The sequence below is a fragment of the Solea solea genome, chromosome 14, assembly GCF_958295425.1.
Source record: "Solea solea chromosome 14, fSolSol10.1, whole genome shotgun sequence".
NCBI lineage: Eukaryota > Metazoa > Chordata > Actinopteri > Pleuronectiformes > Soleidae > Solea > Solea solea.
In genome coordinates, this window is record NC_081147.1 from 10,403,658 (window position 1) to 10,419,930 (window position 16,273).

The 16,273-nt window shown below is 40.5% G+C and overlaps 1 protein-coding gene across 1 annotated transcript in view; it reads left to right on the forward strand.

Moving 5' to 3' along the window:
• Positions 1-16,273, forward strand: part of tenm1 (teneurin transmembrane protein 1) — a 172,656-nt gene that overhangs the window by 52,345 nt on the left and 104,038 nt on the right. The window contains exons 4-5 of the mRNA XM_058649610.1: positions 4,427-4,670; positions 10,115-10,353. Of these exons, the coding sequence (XP_058505593.1) occupies positions 4,427-4,670; positions 10,115-10,353 (483 nt within the window). The remainder of the gene's footprint in view (positions 1-4,426; positions 4,671-10,114; positions 10,354-16,273) is intronic.

Consider the following 16,273-nt stretch of genomic DNA (forward strand, 5'->3'; position numbering starts at 1 on the left):
ATATAACAAACGCTGAAGACTTTTTTCCTCTGGTATGAGCAGAGAAACCTGTGAAAGCAGGGGATTTCTGGCTGGACTCAGAGGACCCCTAGTTACTGATGAATCAGAGATGCTGCTAAAAAACTGAAGCACTACTTTAAAGCTCCTTGTGCATTACAATGACTCACAGCGCAGTAGTGCTCTAAAAATGTTCTACCAGTTTTCCCTAAGCGTGTAATTTTAATACTCTGAGGTGGTTCCGACAAAAATAACCTCCATTTTCCACATCCATTAGTTTAGACTAAACAGCACCTCTAGCCAATGACACATTTTTTGTCATTTTATCAGGTTTCACAGTTTCACTCTGATCAGCCATTTGTAATAATCTGTTTTAAGTACTTACAACACTACAATATGTTTAGTCTTATATATGGTATATATTTAGTGTATTTAAACTGTTTTGTTTATATTGTGCTATATACCTTCCCTTGTGCCCTTAATAAAGCATTAAAGCAAAGTAAAAGAAGCATATAGTGGACCAGTGCAATATTAAAATTTGTCAGATTTTAACAGTGGCTATTGTATAAGCCTGATCCCCTGAAACAATACTTCCGTTATATTTTTGATTGAAATGTGATGTTTTGGGAAATCGTTTTAACTGCATAGCATTTTTCAGATAATATAGTTCACATTTTTGATTCTAAGCTGGAGGAGGAAGTGTTAGAAATGACATATGTGCCATGATCTCAGTTTGAGACCCAACATTAGAAGATTTGAGGACCTTTCCATGTATTCTATATATAGAGAGAGGATTTTGTGATGCACTAGACCGGGATGTAGGCCAGTAAAATAATAGCATAATAACCTTTAAACAACAAGATCTCTAAATGTTTACCTTTGTTTTACATTTATTGAAGCATGTTGTTACAAAATATATGATGAAAAACAAGTGCAATATCAAAAATATGCCTAAGTTGACCACTTACACATGTGCATGACAACTTACAGATCACAGTGGATCTACAAAGGCACGAACCATTTAGCCACAGGTATCTGGAAATGGCAAATAATAATCATAATGTGATGTACTGTATTATAGTATACCACATTATGATAAGATTCACAAATTCATTATGGGGGCCAGATCGGACCATTGGGTGGGCCATTTCTGGCCCACGGGCAGTATGTTTTGACACCCCTGCATTAGCCATAACGCTAACCACAGGCTTCTCACAACAAATGTTTTCATGTAAAAATACAAAACTCAAATATTCACCATATCATGTTCCAAAATATGTGGTCAATAATAAAATGTATGTATGTAATTTCATTAAAACATCAAGCTAAGCACCACGAGTGGTCACAACAGTGCGATGTTAGTATGCATGTAGGTAGACTTGAAAACAAATACAGCAATTTTGTTTCAGAGACCTTGCCTTTGCAGCAAGAAGTCAGAATGACTGCCTTTCTGCATGGAGTCTGCATGTTCTCCCCGTGTGCGTGGGTTTTCTCCACGTTCTCAGGTTTCCTCCCACAGTCCAAAAACATGCAGATTTGGAGATTAGGCAAATTGGATACTCTAAATGGACTGTAGGTGTGAGTGTGAGAGTGGATGGTTGTTTGTCTCTATGTGGCCCTGTGATGAACTGGCAACCTCCAGGCTGTACCGCGCTTCCCCCACGACCCTCATGTGAAGGATAAAATGGTAGAAGATGAGTGAGTAAGTGTTTCAGAAGCTTGAGCTCACATGCGTCTGTGGTTTGCATAATCGCACAAGTACAACATTTGATCCTGGGTCGGTTGTAGACATGAGTGTAAAATAAGACCCATCCACTGAGCTGAGTACATTCTAAAACGTCAAGTTGACACACTCGTTCAGCTGTTGTTGTTGTTGTTCAAAAGAAGCGTGCTAAAAATATCCCGTTTTTTATGTGCGAGTGGGAAACGTGCGTCGTCGCAGATGGTCCAGAGCAATAAACAACAATGAGAAGGGAAGTCTGTGTTTGGTTAGAGCCCCCTGCATGTTTCAGTGCAACCATGAAATCCAAATGTGATGCGAGGAAGTGGCACATCATGAGTGATGAAGAGACCATTTTATCGTGTCAGTTTGCAGAGAATGAAGACAAATATTGTGTCACGTGCTTTGGAAATGTGACAGAAAAACAATGCATCCATTTTAGTCGCACCATAAAAGTAGTCATTAGTTCATTCAGGGGACATTTTGACAGCACAATAGTTTTGGAAGTTCTATTTGATATATTTATACATTATAATACACACACACACACACAGAAGCAGAGGAAACATTGATATGACTGCTTCTGTGACCATGCTCAAAATGTTATTCACACTGGACAGATGGTGTCATGGAAATATTACTGAGGAAACGTTTATAGACCATTACAGTGCGACTCTGCCAGAGCATTCCCACAACACCACTACAATATACAGTATATATCTTGTAAATGTGAGTTATAAAACCTGATGTGCTGCGTGGTCTGTCAGTGGACATTGAGCTTATTGGTGGATATGATGGAACATATTGGCTTACATGTTTGTGCAAAAAGGCAGCAATGATTTGGTTTGGAGTAGCAACATAATGGCAGCGCGTGTGCAGAGATTTAGTGTGGCGGGAATGTTGATGGTAAAATGTTCTCTAACTGTTTCTTGGCAGTATTTGAAAAAGATGTTGCCTCGATTTGCAGCATAATGGTTGCTGAAGTACATATTCCAGTAACATGCAGTTCTTTATGCTGGCAATAGAAACTAGAAACTGAAACAAGATTATTTAATACTTTACTTTTCTCAATTTTCACCCCATTCTTCATGGGATTTGCTCTCTGGTGTTGCCTGTGTAATACTTCACACTTTGAATAGGAGAGATTGTGGTTATCTCCCGGGTGGGCTACAGTTACAGATACTAAATTATTGCTGACAATTTGGCAGCCAATAGAGTTGAGGACTATCTACCAGATTTTGTAGTCCTTTCTCTCTTACATGGCTAATGTTACATTGATTGTCAATACAGCTGGACAGAGTTGCTCCTCTGGGATTTTTGCATTTGCTGTGCTCAGAGAACCATGCTGCAGCCATATGGCATGATCTATCCTCCTAAACATGGATAACTGATGTCCCAAGATGCTTGATATACACTTGGGTGCATGCACACACGCACACACAGATGCATGCACACATATTAATGTGGATACAGTATATGTAAATTGTGTGTAGTCGTTGGACTGTGTTCATGCACATAAGAGGTGCACATACATACACAAACACTCCATCTGTTTCATTTTTATAAATGTTGTTGAATCTGTTTGGGTAATTTTTGCTTGTCAGCAACAGGTGGAGACTGGGAGGTTGCCTTGAGGAGATGACAAGGCAACAAAAACACACCATAAAAACCTTATATACTGTACATTAAATATCTCCTGACAACATGTATGATGGAGAGAGAGAGATAGTGTTCCTCGGATGTTTTGCTTCCCTGTCCAGAAGAAATGTTTCCTCTTTATACAACAGACCCACATTTTTTTCTTCTCCTCTGGTTGAGACATTTTTTATAGGGGTAATGAGGCTTTTTTAGGTTGTAACGTCTGTCATTTCGGAGCCATAGCAACAGCTTGCTCTGCTTGAGTTGCTCCACTGACAAGCCCGTGTGTTGAAGTGGTATGAACTGTGTTATTGGGTGGTTGCAACAGACAAAAACACCAAAGCAAAACATAGAGTTTGTGAAATGAAAATGTTGGATATACTGTCTGCACTATTGTTAACAGTAAAACCAGTATTTCAATTCAACATATTTCCTCTGGTGACATATGGTCATTTTATGAACTAATACAAAATATTTCTTGCATATAGCCCCCTTAAACAAGCATACAAAATTGTTATTAGTTTATGCTCAGTTTATAGGGGAAAGTGAGAGGAAGTGGCAGGATGAAAGAAATGAGGAGCTGGTGAAGGAGAGCAAAAGAGGATGATACATGATGGATTAAGAGACACCCAACTAGACCCCAAGGTTACCAGTGTGAGGAAGTTACAGCTGGCTAGTTCACTCCGCTACAAGCTACAGATCTCATAATAAACATCACATGGATAGTTTGGGCTGCAGGGTGCAGATTAAGCCCGAGATGTTGGCTCTTAAAAGACTCCTCGTGGTTGCTGCCAGCCAAGAAACTGTTTATGGGGCAGCTGGAAGTGTATCAAAGCAGGTAGGAAGGGAAGGCTCTGGACAGGGACAGTTTTTAAAGTGATTTACGCCCCTCAATCAGTGTAATAACAATAAACTGTCAACTAACACGCCACTTTTATTTGTAATTTATGGTTGTGCTCTGCTAATAAACCTATGTTTATTTCTCCCCTGTCCCTCCCTCTCCCCCTCCTCCCTCCTCCCTCCTCCTACCACTGCTTTTCTCTCTCTCTCTCTCTCTGTCTCTCTGTGCAGAGCTGCCCAGCAGTCCAGGTGGACAGTTCACTTTTCGCCCACTGCCCCCGCCGCCACCGCCGCCCCACGCCTGCACTTGTGCCCGCCCGGCGCCCTACACTCAAGTCAGCCTGCAGAGGAAGACCATGCCAACACGGTGCCAGGGCAGTCAGGGCGGCCAAGGGGCAGACAGCAGCTCGAGCACAGACCAAGCACAGCTTCACAACAGCTGGGTGCTCAACAGCAACATTCCCCTGGAGACCAGGTGAGAAAATGCCCTTTTCATGCACCAAAAGCCCTTACTTGAACTAAAAGAGGTAAAAGGATTCAGATAATTTGGAACAAATACACGGCTTCATTCCAATGCTTTTAGCTCACAGCGGCCGATATATCATTTTGTAATGAAACCCCTGAAATAAAGATTTCTTCCAGGCCACCCACCCTACTTTAACATAATGTTACTTGATTAAAGACACTTCTTTAATCTCACAAATGAGTAAGGAAAGGATGATTTTTCCTTCTTCGTGACTCCAGAGTTGGCAGACTTTTGCAATTTATTAGGAACATCAGAGTGGAATTATTTAGAATGAATGTTGGACCCAAATTCATTTTGCACGTGCAATGAACATTAAGTAGAACACCTCCCGGATTCTGTAGTATACAAGAGTATTACAGGACTTTGCACACCATCAAAGTTATGACCAATCTCTGGAGGTTTCATTTTTTTCAAACCCCCCCCCAGTGCAGACAGATTTACCATGGGACCTGTAACTTAGTTAATACTCCCTAAAATAGGAGTGAAACTCAGCATCCAGACAAAATTCTCCTTTGAGGAACTCATTGTGATTCCATTCCCATTCGTTGCACCCAATCAAAAGTTTCCAAAAGCCCGGAAGACAACTCGCAGGAATTCCATCTCATCCGGCAGAATTAACATATGGTTGCTGTAGAAGTAATAATTGATCAGAGAATAATTTAGGAGATCCTCATTTGTGGAGCTGCTTCCAAGAAGAAGCAGCAAGGTGCATAAGAATATGTTTGCATGTCTAATGAAATCTCAGTGCAGCAGCTGAATTCTGGTATTATGAGTGAGGATGAGATTGGCAGGCTGCCACGGAAGAAGAAGGGTTTTTAATAAGTCATGCATTAGGACATAATTAGATCTTACCTCATTTAAAGGGAAGGAAGAATAAAATTAGATTCAGTGACAATTTAAATTAATCACTGGCCAGACATTGGTATCAACATTAAAGACTTGTCAAAAGTGCGTTGTAATTATATTACTTTTCTTTTGTGTGTGTGTGTGTGTGTTTTAAAATAAATCCCACCCATACACAAAATGCATGGCCTTTTTCGGAATTGCTCAAATGCTATTTCCTGAACAGAATGAAACAAGAAGAGATTATGTGATTATAAAAACAATTTCCATGGGGGGATCAATAGATTAGTTGGTGCCTTTTTGTCGCAATACGATTCTACATTTGTAACTTTATATTCAAGTTTGATTTGATAGTGCACTATTAGTACTGAACAATAAAATGTAATCATTTCCATAGTCAACAGAACAGTGTCTCTGCATAGCATAATTCAGATCTTATTGGCTCTTTTTGATCTGGCTTGTTGGCAGAGACAAGAAAAGACTCCACTGTTCCACTGTTTTGGGTTCAATCTAATATCGAAACTCTATCCATGTGTCTGTCACATTCTCAGATTTACTGATAACGTAATGATTTTATAATTTATTTTTACCCCGATGCTGCTATCGGCTCAATCTCAGCCATGAGATTAAAAATGTATCAAGTATTAACAAACTTAACGTGAGCAAGCATGCCAGCGGAATTATAATTGATGCTATGACCTCAATAAACAGGGCAAAAAAAAAGAAATATCTCCTGGTGTCGAGAACGCTTCCATTTTCCTTGATGCGTATTTGATGAATCTGTATTGAAATGTATTGACGTTGCGTCAGATGAGATTAAGATTGTTTGAAGTGTGCATGGATTTCCTATTCAGCTGCATATCTGTTATGTTTTTCTGGAGAAGGCAGCTCGTGTAAGTGGAAGGATGCAAATATGGATGTTCAATATATCTGACTGGATCTCACACTGTGTGCGATAAGAGGCATAACGAATGTTGGGACTGTAATCATTTGAGCAGTGCCCTGTCTTCGCCACTTGCTCTTATGAGTACCAAATGAGACTCCTTGAATCATTCATCTGCTGCCGCACCCTGGAATCAACTCCGATACACACGCGTCGCTTTTCTGTGTGTACCTGTGCACAAAGGCCTCCACCCACACACACACACGCGCGTACACGCGTACGCACTCGCTCGTCTTCATTCGCACACATACAGGTAGAGACAGCCCTTGGGCCGTACACTCCGACCTCCTGGAGAGTGGGAACTCTCATTTTCTTCCTGTCTCGGGGGAAATCTGCCCCTCCGATATGAATTCAGAGCTTGGCGTCGCCCCTGGATATTGTCTGAGAAGATCAAAGGCAGGGAGCCAGGAAGAATAGTGAGGAATTTTTAAACGCTCCACACTAGAAGAATAGAGTTGCAAACGTGTTTGACAAATGCATTTTCTTCATCCGGATTGTGAGCCCTTGGACTGCAGTCGAGCAATAAAAAGCACCATGTTAGATTTGACCTGTGCACTGGCCGCAAAAATGTGAAAATGCGTATTTAATATTGTCCTGTGAACACTTGTCGCGTGTGGACATCGCCCACTCTGCTATGTTTCCTGATGCGTGTGTGTGTGTGGATGCGTTTGTCCTCAGTTTATCTTTGGCCTTTCAGAGTTGAACTGCCATTGACCCTTAGGTGTGTGGCCGCTCCGTGCAGCCCCCTGTGTCCTTCGTCTGACTCACAGCCTATGGCAGACGCTTGATGTGTGAGTGGAGAAAGGGGGAGAAACAGACAGTGAAGGATGGATGTCATCTGTTTCAGCCACAGAGCGATGTTGTAGACACACATGGCGGTAACAGAGTGAGTTGTGCAAACCGTATTGATCATTCTCCAAATTAAGTCAATTAAGGAGTCTAAAACAAGATGTCAGTGTCGCTGTGATCAGTTGCATTAAATGCCACAAAATGGCATTTAATACATCAGGGGCATTCCCCCTCTTCTGTTCTTGTAATTTTATTCCGCAGTAAATCAGTTTTTTCTTTTTCTTCCGTTATATTGCTCCAAGACATGTTGCGGTTTCGCCTCATTTTAATTTCCTCAGTGTTTTGAAAAGTCTCATAAAAATAAAATATTGTCACATTTCTAATGCAAATCATATTCTCTCGCACGTTCTCTTTTAATTTGCAAGAAACAAATTCAGTGATATTTTTTATTCCATCATGCATCAAATGCCCAAAGTAATTTCCACAACATTCTTGAAACTGTCAGCCCGCTGACGCTGACGTTTGCTCTCGTTTTTTAAGCACAAATTGTCTTCAAGGCTGAATATGAGACTAAATGACTTGAGAAGATGGATGTGTTTCTGTCGAGGACAAATGGACGAGGCGTAGCGCGTCCGACGTCACTGTCAGTCTGCTGTCTGGCCCTGCTTTAATGGCCTGTCCTCTGTGGGCCCTTCAGAGCCCGCGGTCCTAGCATCAGCCTATGACCTCACACCTGCCACTGCACAGACAGAATAACACTCGGGCAAGCTGCACATCTGCCCCAACGCACCACACTCACAGAGCTGTATTAATCCCTGGAGAGCACATTGTAACCTAGGGCAAACATCGCTGTCAGTGAATTCCAGGAGCTTCAAGATTTCCTTTTGTTATGGAAAATACACAGACACACATCGAGCAGAGAAAAACAAAACAATGAGTCACACCTTTCTTTTTTTTCTGCCTCTGGTTTTCTCTCCACCCGTGCTTTGTTTCTCCACACCAGCATTTTGATGGAGACATTGTGGCCAGGATGAGTTGGAACTGCTTATAACTGCCAGCTCTGTTCCACTTTTCCAAATTGCACATTTTCCTTTCTCCCATATTTCTGCTTCCTCTACTGACACCCTGCACCACTCGGCCTCCATTATCCAAACACAATGCTACTGCGATTAATTGCACTTCAGTTTAGTTTCCTATCATCATCTGCCATCTAATGTGCTCTCCTCCATAATGAAAATGAACCTCATCTTCATAACTAATACAGCTGTGTAACTTAAGTAGTCACTTTGATGAGTTAAAAGAAAGGGAACAGGTAAGTCATTGATCCTTGGCAGCCATCGCTTTTTTATTCTCCTTCATGAGTATTAGCACCAGCGTGGCACTTTTTTCTTAAGTTTCTCCTCTGATGAAGAACCTGGGCTGGATATGTGATTAAGGTTTAATATTCTGTGTGTGTCTGAAGTGTGTGCTGGGTGTATTGCATAGCAGTTTGTGGTGAGGCATTTAGTGGCTGTTTTCTATTGTTTTAACCGGTTATAGTGACTAATGTCCGTGTTTTACATTTGTCACATGCTGTACGTAGCTCACCGACCAGAATTTATGGGCGAAGATAATATAAATTGCAAGTGGAATTGTAGTGCTCAGGGACATTCCAGGGCTACTTTTCATCCTTGATTTCAGCTTTTTGGATTAATCTTTGATGATGCATTACTTGCACGTTAAGGAGACCACTTTAAAGGGAAAGCATGCAAATGCAGCCAAACATGTGGGATATTGTTGGTTTAACTGAATTACATAGTCCTAGACAGTACTAAGAGCTTTTCGACAGGTTGGGTTTAGCAGGACTTCATGCAGTGGCGAAGTGGAACAGTTTGTCCTTAGTGATTTTTGAATTTGAGCCAGCCAGTGTGCATCGTTTAAAAAAATAGCAGGAGAGGGGTCTCTTCTAAAATCTCCCACCTTGGGGGCCCTTTAAATGAGTTTCATTCAGGCGTGCTTCAGCATGAGAATGAATTCCACTGAGTGTAGATTTGCATAAATAGAATCAGAATAAGAGACTAGATAGACTACCTGAGAAAAGCACTGTTTTTAGGTAATTGGCAAAGCATTGAACTACTGTCCTAGATATAGGCCTGCTCAGCATCTGTGGTTGTTTCCAACTTCATGCCATAATCTAGTTTAGAAGAAGTGGTCCCCGAGGTGGCAAGTAGTTTGTGGGACACAATGCGTTCCTGCTCATAAGATAAAGACAGCGATTAATTGACTGTTCCCTAAACAAGTTCCCGGAACAGCAATCATTCAGTCGCTGCTTAACAGCCGTAAACAGACATGGCAGCTCTGTCAACTTATTTTCTCACATGCCAAGCAGCACCAGCTGAGTTTATACAGCTGATGTATTAGACCAACATCTGCTTTTTAAAGAGTTTGAAATGAAACAAAATCAAAAACAAAAGACAGGGAGCGTGCAAAATGGATGAAACTGTTTACTGTACCATTTTAATAAGAGATGCAATAGTTGGCATACTATTTACAGCAAGCATTAATCTCCCGGGCCGAGTAGACTACACCATTAACCAGCGATGTAATTTAACAAAGTTGTAATTATTATTTTCACTATATTTTATAGCTGCAGTGTGTTATGTAATCTGGATCATAATCAGAGGCCTAATTGTATCTGTGCATAACTTGTAAATATAAACAAATATAATACAAACCACGGTCCGCGATATACCAGGGCCTTTAAATCCAACATTCAGATTAATGTATGAGATTACAGATCGGTGATTTTTGTGTGTCTTTGTTTGTTTCCGTCCCACAGGCACTTCCTGTTCAAGCAAGGCTCTGGTTCATCGGCTCTACTGTCAGGGGCGGGGCAGGGTTACCCTCTGACCTCTGGGACGGTGTACTCTCCTCCGCCAAGGCCCCTCCCTCGCAGCAGCGTGACCAGGCCACTGTTTACTTTCAACAAGCCTCACCGCTGCTGCAACTGGAAGTGTACAGCTCTGTCGGCGTCGCTCCTCACCCTCACCTTGGCCCTGCTGCTCACATACGTCATTGGTGAGTTGCAGTGCACACCTGGCATGCAGATACAGGCTACAGCCAGAAAGTTATTGTTTAGTTTTTGTATAAAGCCCCCCCAACTCATTCCGATTTTTTGAGAACCAGGCAAATTGGGAGGTTTGTCTAATAAATTCAAAAGAGAATCAATAAAAAGAAAAACACGGAAACACAATCGCAACTTCAACAGCAACTTCAGAGCATGTTACAAGCATCGGAGGTTAAAAAAAGTACATGTGCTGAATAAAAAACTAAAGAACAAAAAATAGAGACAGAAAAAGAAATCAATAGAGGAAAAAAGGAAAATTTTAAACCCTTACTTTCTTTTGCAGGATTTCAACCTTGTCATTTTGATTCTATATCAACTTACAACAGGGTGAACGGCGCCCCTGTTGATGTCTGAGCTGGTTCGCATCTCTTGCATTGGCAGTCTGAAACTTTGGGTTTGGGTTGGCACTGTGGCTCATAAAGAACTACAATATTAGATCAGTTTATAATTTTTGTAGTTATTATAGTGTTTGTGGCATGGACTCAAAACTATGTACCGTGAAAATAATCTTAGAGACGAGAATTAGCTGTACTAGACTGAAGTGCACCAAACTGGTAATTATTATGTGATGGACAAATGCAATACCTCTCCCAAACACACACACACACACACACACACACACACGAAGATGTACACATTTCCTGTTTAATTTTATAGCGAGCTTCACTGTCTGATTCAATTCAGTTTATTTTTCTCATTTGTTTGAAAGTGACATCTTATTAATAATAACAATTATTATAAATATTATATATAATGAATCATAATAATTATGAGAAAATGTAATTGCCTCAGTTTTCATTTTAGTTTTATCACACCTCTGCAAAATTCATTACAATAATAATTTATCCGTGCCTTTGGCCTTATCTTTTTTTGCTAATAAACTAAACTGAACTAATGCTGAAAATTGCTATAAAATAATCTTAAATCCAGCAAATCCAAGAACATAGGATGGCTTTATCCATTGTGAAGCTCTTAAGCTATTAAACATTCACAGACTTACCTTTGGTTCATAGCTTCTTTTTTCCCTAAACAAAGAGTTTCTTTATATTGCAGTTTTGTTTTTTGAGTGTATACAGTATATATATTTACTGTATATATACATATATGTATCAGTCATAAAACCTGTAAATATATATACTGTATATACTCAAAAAACAAAACTGCAATATAAAGAAACTCATTGTTTATATATATATGTACTGTAAAAAAGTGATATACAGTATGTATCACATTTTTTTTAACCACACATGAATGCAGATGTACTGCATTTTGCATTTCAGCTTTTAGGACTGATACTAACTTGGATAATATTTTATATATATATTTTTCTAACCCTGATGTTTACCTCACCACAATTCAAATCTTAACCCTAAAATTAACCATTTCCTTGGATGAGTACCTGCTTCGTTACAAACAGGTCAAGAACAGTGTACATGGCACACAGATGTGTGCGCTTTATTAGGGACCAGTGTTCTTTACCAGTGTTTGTACAGAAACACCTGCTCAACAACGTTGTCACCATTTCAGTCACAAATGACACACTGTACACAAACACAGCATTAGTTTCCTGTCCCCCCCCCCCCCACACACACACACACACACACACACACTTTCTCTACCAGCAGCACCTGCAGCCTCACAGCAGGAGTCTGCTCTTCTCTCTCTCTAAACTTCAGCCAGGAATATTCATTCATTCATTCATTCATCTTCTGCCGCTTTATGCTCCCTCTGCGGGGGGCGCTGGTGCCAATTCCAGCTGACAAAGGGCGAAAGGCAGGGCACACCCCGGACGGATCACCAGTCCATCACAGAGCCACATATGACGCTTTTTCACTACACATTTCCAGCACGACTCGGCTCGACTCCACTCCACTCGTTTTTTTAGTACCTGCTCTGTACTATGGAAAACAGTACCAAACCATGTCCAGCAATGCTGGAAGTATATAGTGGAAAAGCACCAATTCAGGAGGACCAGGAGAAAAACCATGCACACACAGGGAGAACATGCAAATATTCATTATTTTAATCGCAATATTTTCTTTTTCTTTACTTTGTCTGTGCTGTACATCTCTCTTGTTTAGGCAAATAGTATTGGAGTATTGGATCGTAACTCTGTATTGAGTTGAGCAGATCCTCAAACTTGGATTAGGGGCCAAAAAAGCTAATAGAACATTAATCATATGAATCTTTAAAATCAAGAAAGTTTTGGGAGTGGTTCTGCAGTCTGGAAGATCATCAGCAGTTTGTCAAAGTCAAAGCCAAAATGTATTCATTGATCGTCTGATTGCACCAATTCCCTGTGAATCCTCAACCTTGGCTCAACCCGCCACCACGGCACAGCGTCTCCCCTCCGCCAACAGATAACCCCACCCTGCACCCAGCCAGTTCATTTGCCTCCTGTGGTGGTGCTCAAGGTCATGACGGAGCAGGCGGGGGTCCGCATTAATCACACACACACACACACACATACACATTCATATACACACACACACTGGTGAATCCATGCAGATTAATCCCCAGGCTGAACCATGCTTTTCCATTAATGTCCCGGCCCCGGTAATTAGTGCATTAGTGAGGAGTGTGAGTGATGACTTGGAGACGACATCACCTTTTAATTGGTGTCATGCTCCACTCCTGCTTGGCAATGATTGATCTTCATGTTGACATCACCATGGCAACTGAACCAAGATGTATGGGATGTAAGACGAGATGATGTGTTATAGCCTGTAAATCAAAGATATTCAAATAGCGAGATCAAAGTGGTCGTGGACTTAATGTCTTTGTCTGGGGGGGAGAGGTTGAGACACGGGCCGCCAGATGATTATGTTCTCACATTACATAATGATTCAGTAATTTTAATGAATTAATTAAGAGCCTCTGTCAGACCAGGAAAAAAAAACCCGTCTCCCTCTGTAGTATCACATATAGTCTCATCTTCCTCTGTAGTATCACATATAGTCTCATCTTCCTCTGTAGTATCACATATAGTCTCATCTTCCTCTGTAGTATCACATATAGTCTCATCTTCCTCTGTAGTATCACATATTGTCTCATCTTCCTCTGTAGTATCACATATAGTCTCATCTTCCTCAAACAATAACAACACTGGCTTTTGCTCTTATATTGATTTTGAGTCTGTCTCTAATTAAATTATGCTCTTGATGAAGACACATTATTATGATAAGTAATGCAATTTATTTATTGTTTTGAATATGGTAATGAATTTGCCTTTATTGGAAAATATAATCAGCTCAGCTTGATTGTTCTACTGTTCAGGCAGTTGCTGTATACATGTAATTATTTTTCTCTTAAACTGAAAGAAGGAACAACAGATTTTTCATTTTCTATTTTGCTGAAACGATGAGTGGACAACTGCAAGACTGACACAAACGACTCAGTGTACATGGGAAATATCGAGGAAAAACATTTATTCAAGCATCTCATATTTTTTGCTATTTTTTTTAAATACCATCATAAGTTCTTTATTGCTATATATAGTTTGCTAGGTTATTGGTCAGACCAAAAACTCTTATAACTTAACCTTTTACAATTTCCTGACATACACCTAATCATGAATTGGAAAATAATGTAGATAAAGTTAGATTGAAAATATTCATTAGTTGCAGTCCTCTCTTCAAGTTGTCGTATTCACCAATGTTGTCCTGCAAATATAGTTTGTATTGTCAGTTTTATAATGGAGATACTGCTGACTGAATCAAGTTATTAACAACTCCTTTTTCTTTTTTTTCTTTTTTTTTTTTTAACTCCCGACCAGTCGTGCCAAACAAAAGTCAAACATTTCAGAATTTTTTTTGGAGACGGCCCCAACCCCGCTGGTAAAAATCATGCAAATGCAGCTGGTACATTTGGCTGAGTCTTCATCTTTTCATATGATGCTTTTCACGTGACGCTCAGCCAAACTTTGCAAAGCTTGCAGCGGCGATCCGCGGTTCACTGTGTCGAAGAGCTCGTAACTGATCTGACATGCAAAGTGGAGGGGCACAGACTGATCGTTGTTGTAACAGTGAGGCCTTGAACACTTGATCTCGCTCTCCATAATTTACCGAACAGCTTTGACAGCGGTGATTTGTAGCAAATCCTCAGTTTTAGACAGCTTGGCAACAGTTCTTAATACCCACCTCACTTTATTGCCAGTCGTCAATGCTGCTTCTTTTCATGTTATGGTGCCTGTTTATTAATTTTGGGGGTAAAAAAATTAACACAGCTAATAATGAGGCAATAATATTATGTCTGAAATTAAGGTTTCCAATTAACACAACAATGGCACGATGCATGATTGCAGAGATAATGCTTTCCCTGATGATTGCAGTGTATACCCTCTGCTGTGATTAGCTAAGGCAGGTCTCCTCTCTGTTTTACTGCCCTCTTTCCCCTCCTTCCAATACCCCCTGGTGTTGCAGGGGCTGTGAATAGCTTTGTTAATTTGTTTATCTCCCAATGTACCCCTCCCTCCTGCAGTTGTGGCTTGTTATTAAGCACAACACGGCCATCAGATATGAGGAGCGGGCATTATGATAGCAAACAGGGCATTTAAGGAGAGATAGAGGACAGATTAAGATTGCATCTGTAATCTTAAATAATATTGCTGCAGACAACACTACCAGTTACTCATTTTCCATTTTAAACCTCATTTAAGTTCTGCTTCTGTCGAACCTACTAGCTATTGCACTATTAGGCTGTCAAAAAAGCTAATGCGAGTATTCTCTGCGTTAATGAATGTCATGCTGTTTTTAGCAGTTACAATCCATGGTTGCTGAATCCAATATGAGGGAAAGTGGGATGTGACAGTTAGGAAAGATAATCATCTCTATGGCAACAGGGTGAAGCTTCTGACGCAAGTGAAATGAGCAAGTCAGCAGCACCCTGCAATCAAATAATCACCTCCAAATCACATTTCATTCAGGTTACACACACAAACACGCACACACACACACACGGAGTGTGCACACTTTAAGCCAAGATTTTCTTTATCGTGCTGATGTGCAGCACACGATGCTCCAGGGGACCCGGTGCTTCCATAAAGAGCCAAATGACTCGTTAGTGGTGTTAAATTCATTTCTTTCATGCTTTTTCCTCCAGTAAATCCACTTTCACAGTGAGATGGTAATTCAAAGAATCTACCATTAATCACAGGGGTCAAACTCTGTACAGTCATTTATGGAACTGAAAAAAAAAAAGAAAAAAAGAAAAAAGAAAAGGTTGTTTGTGGTTTTAGGGGAGCCACAACAAATTATTACTTCAATTATCAACAAATGAGCAGAACATTTTCTTGGTTATCCAGGCCCTAAGGTAATGTTTGCTGATTATAGCTTATCAAGAATTAAGGGTTGTTCTACTCTACGCTACGCTGTTGTTGACCACCCTGGCTACTGGGGGCTTAGGAGCACATTACGCATACTGTATTATATTATATATCACGCCAAGAGGACATTTACCCTGAAACACTTACAAGTTGAATGACAGCATGCCACAATTCTTCAATTGATTGTTCAGTACAAAACTGAGGATATGTGGTGACCATGGAACATTGATATTACCCAGGGTGCTTTTGGTTTGTTTGTTTTTAATTTTAGCCCTCCATTTTCTGTGAGACACATTAAAAAAAAAGGAGTGGTGCAGCGTCGTTTTTGTGTGACCACAGATGGCAGAAGTGTAACATTTTCTCTCCCGCCCTCCTTCAGCTGCTGACACAAGAGGTTAGGGTGTTAACAATCTGCTCCTACTATCAGCGGTGTCACGTGAGCCAATCAGAGTGCTCCTAATTATATCAGGCTGTATTTGATGTGAAAATGCCATTTAAAGACCACAAAGGGAATGTTTTTCTTTCAACTCAGCGGAGGCTTTTTTCTA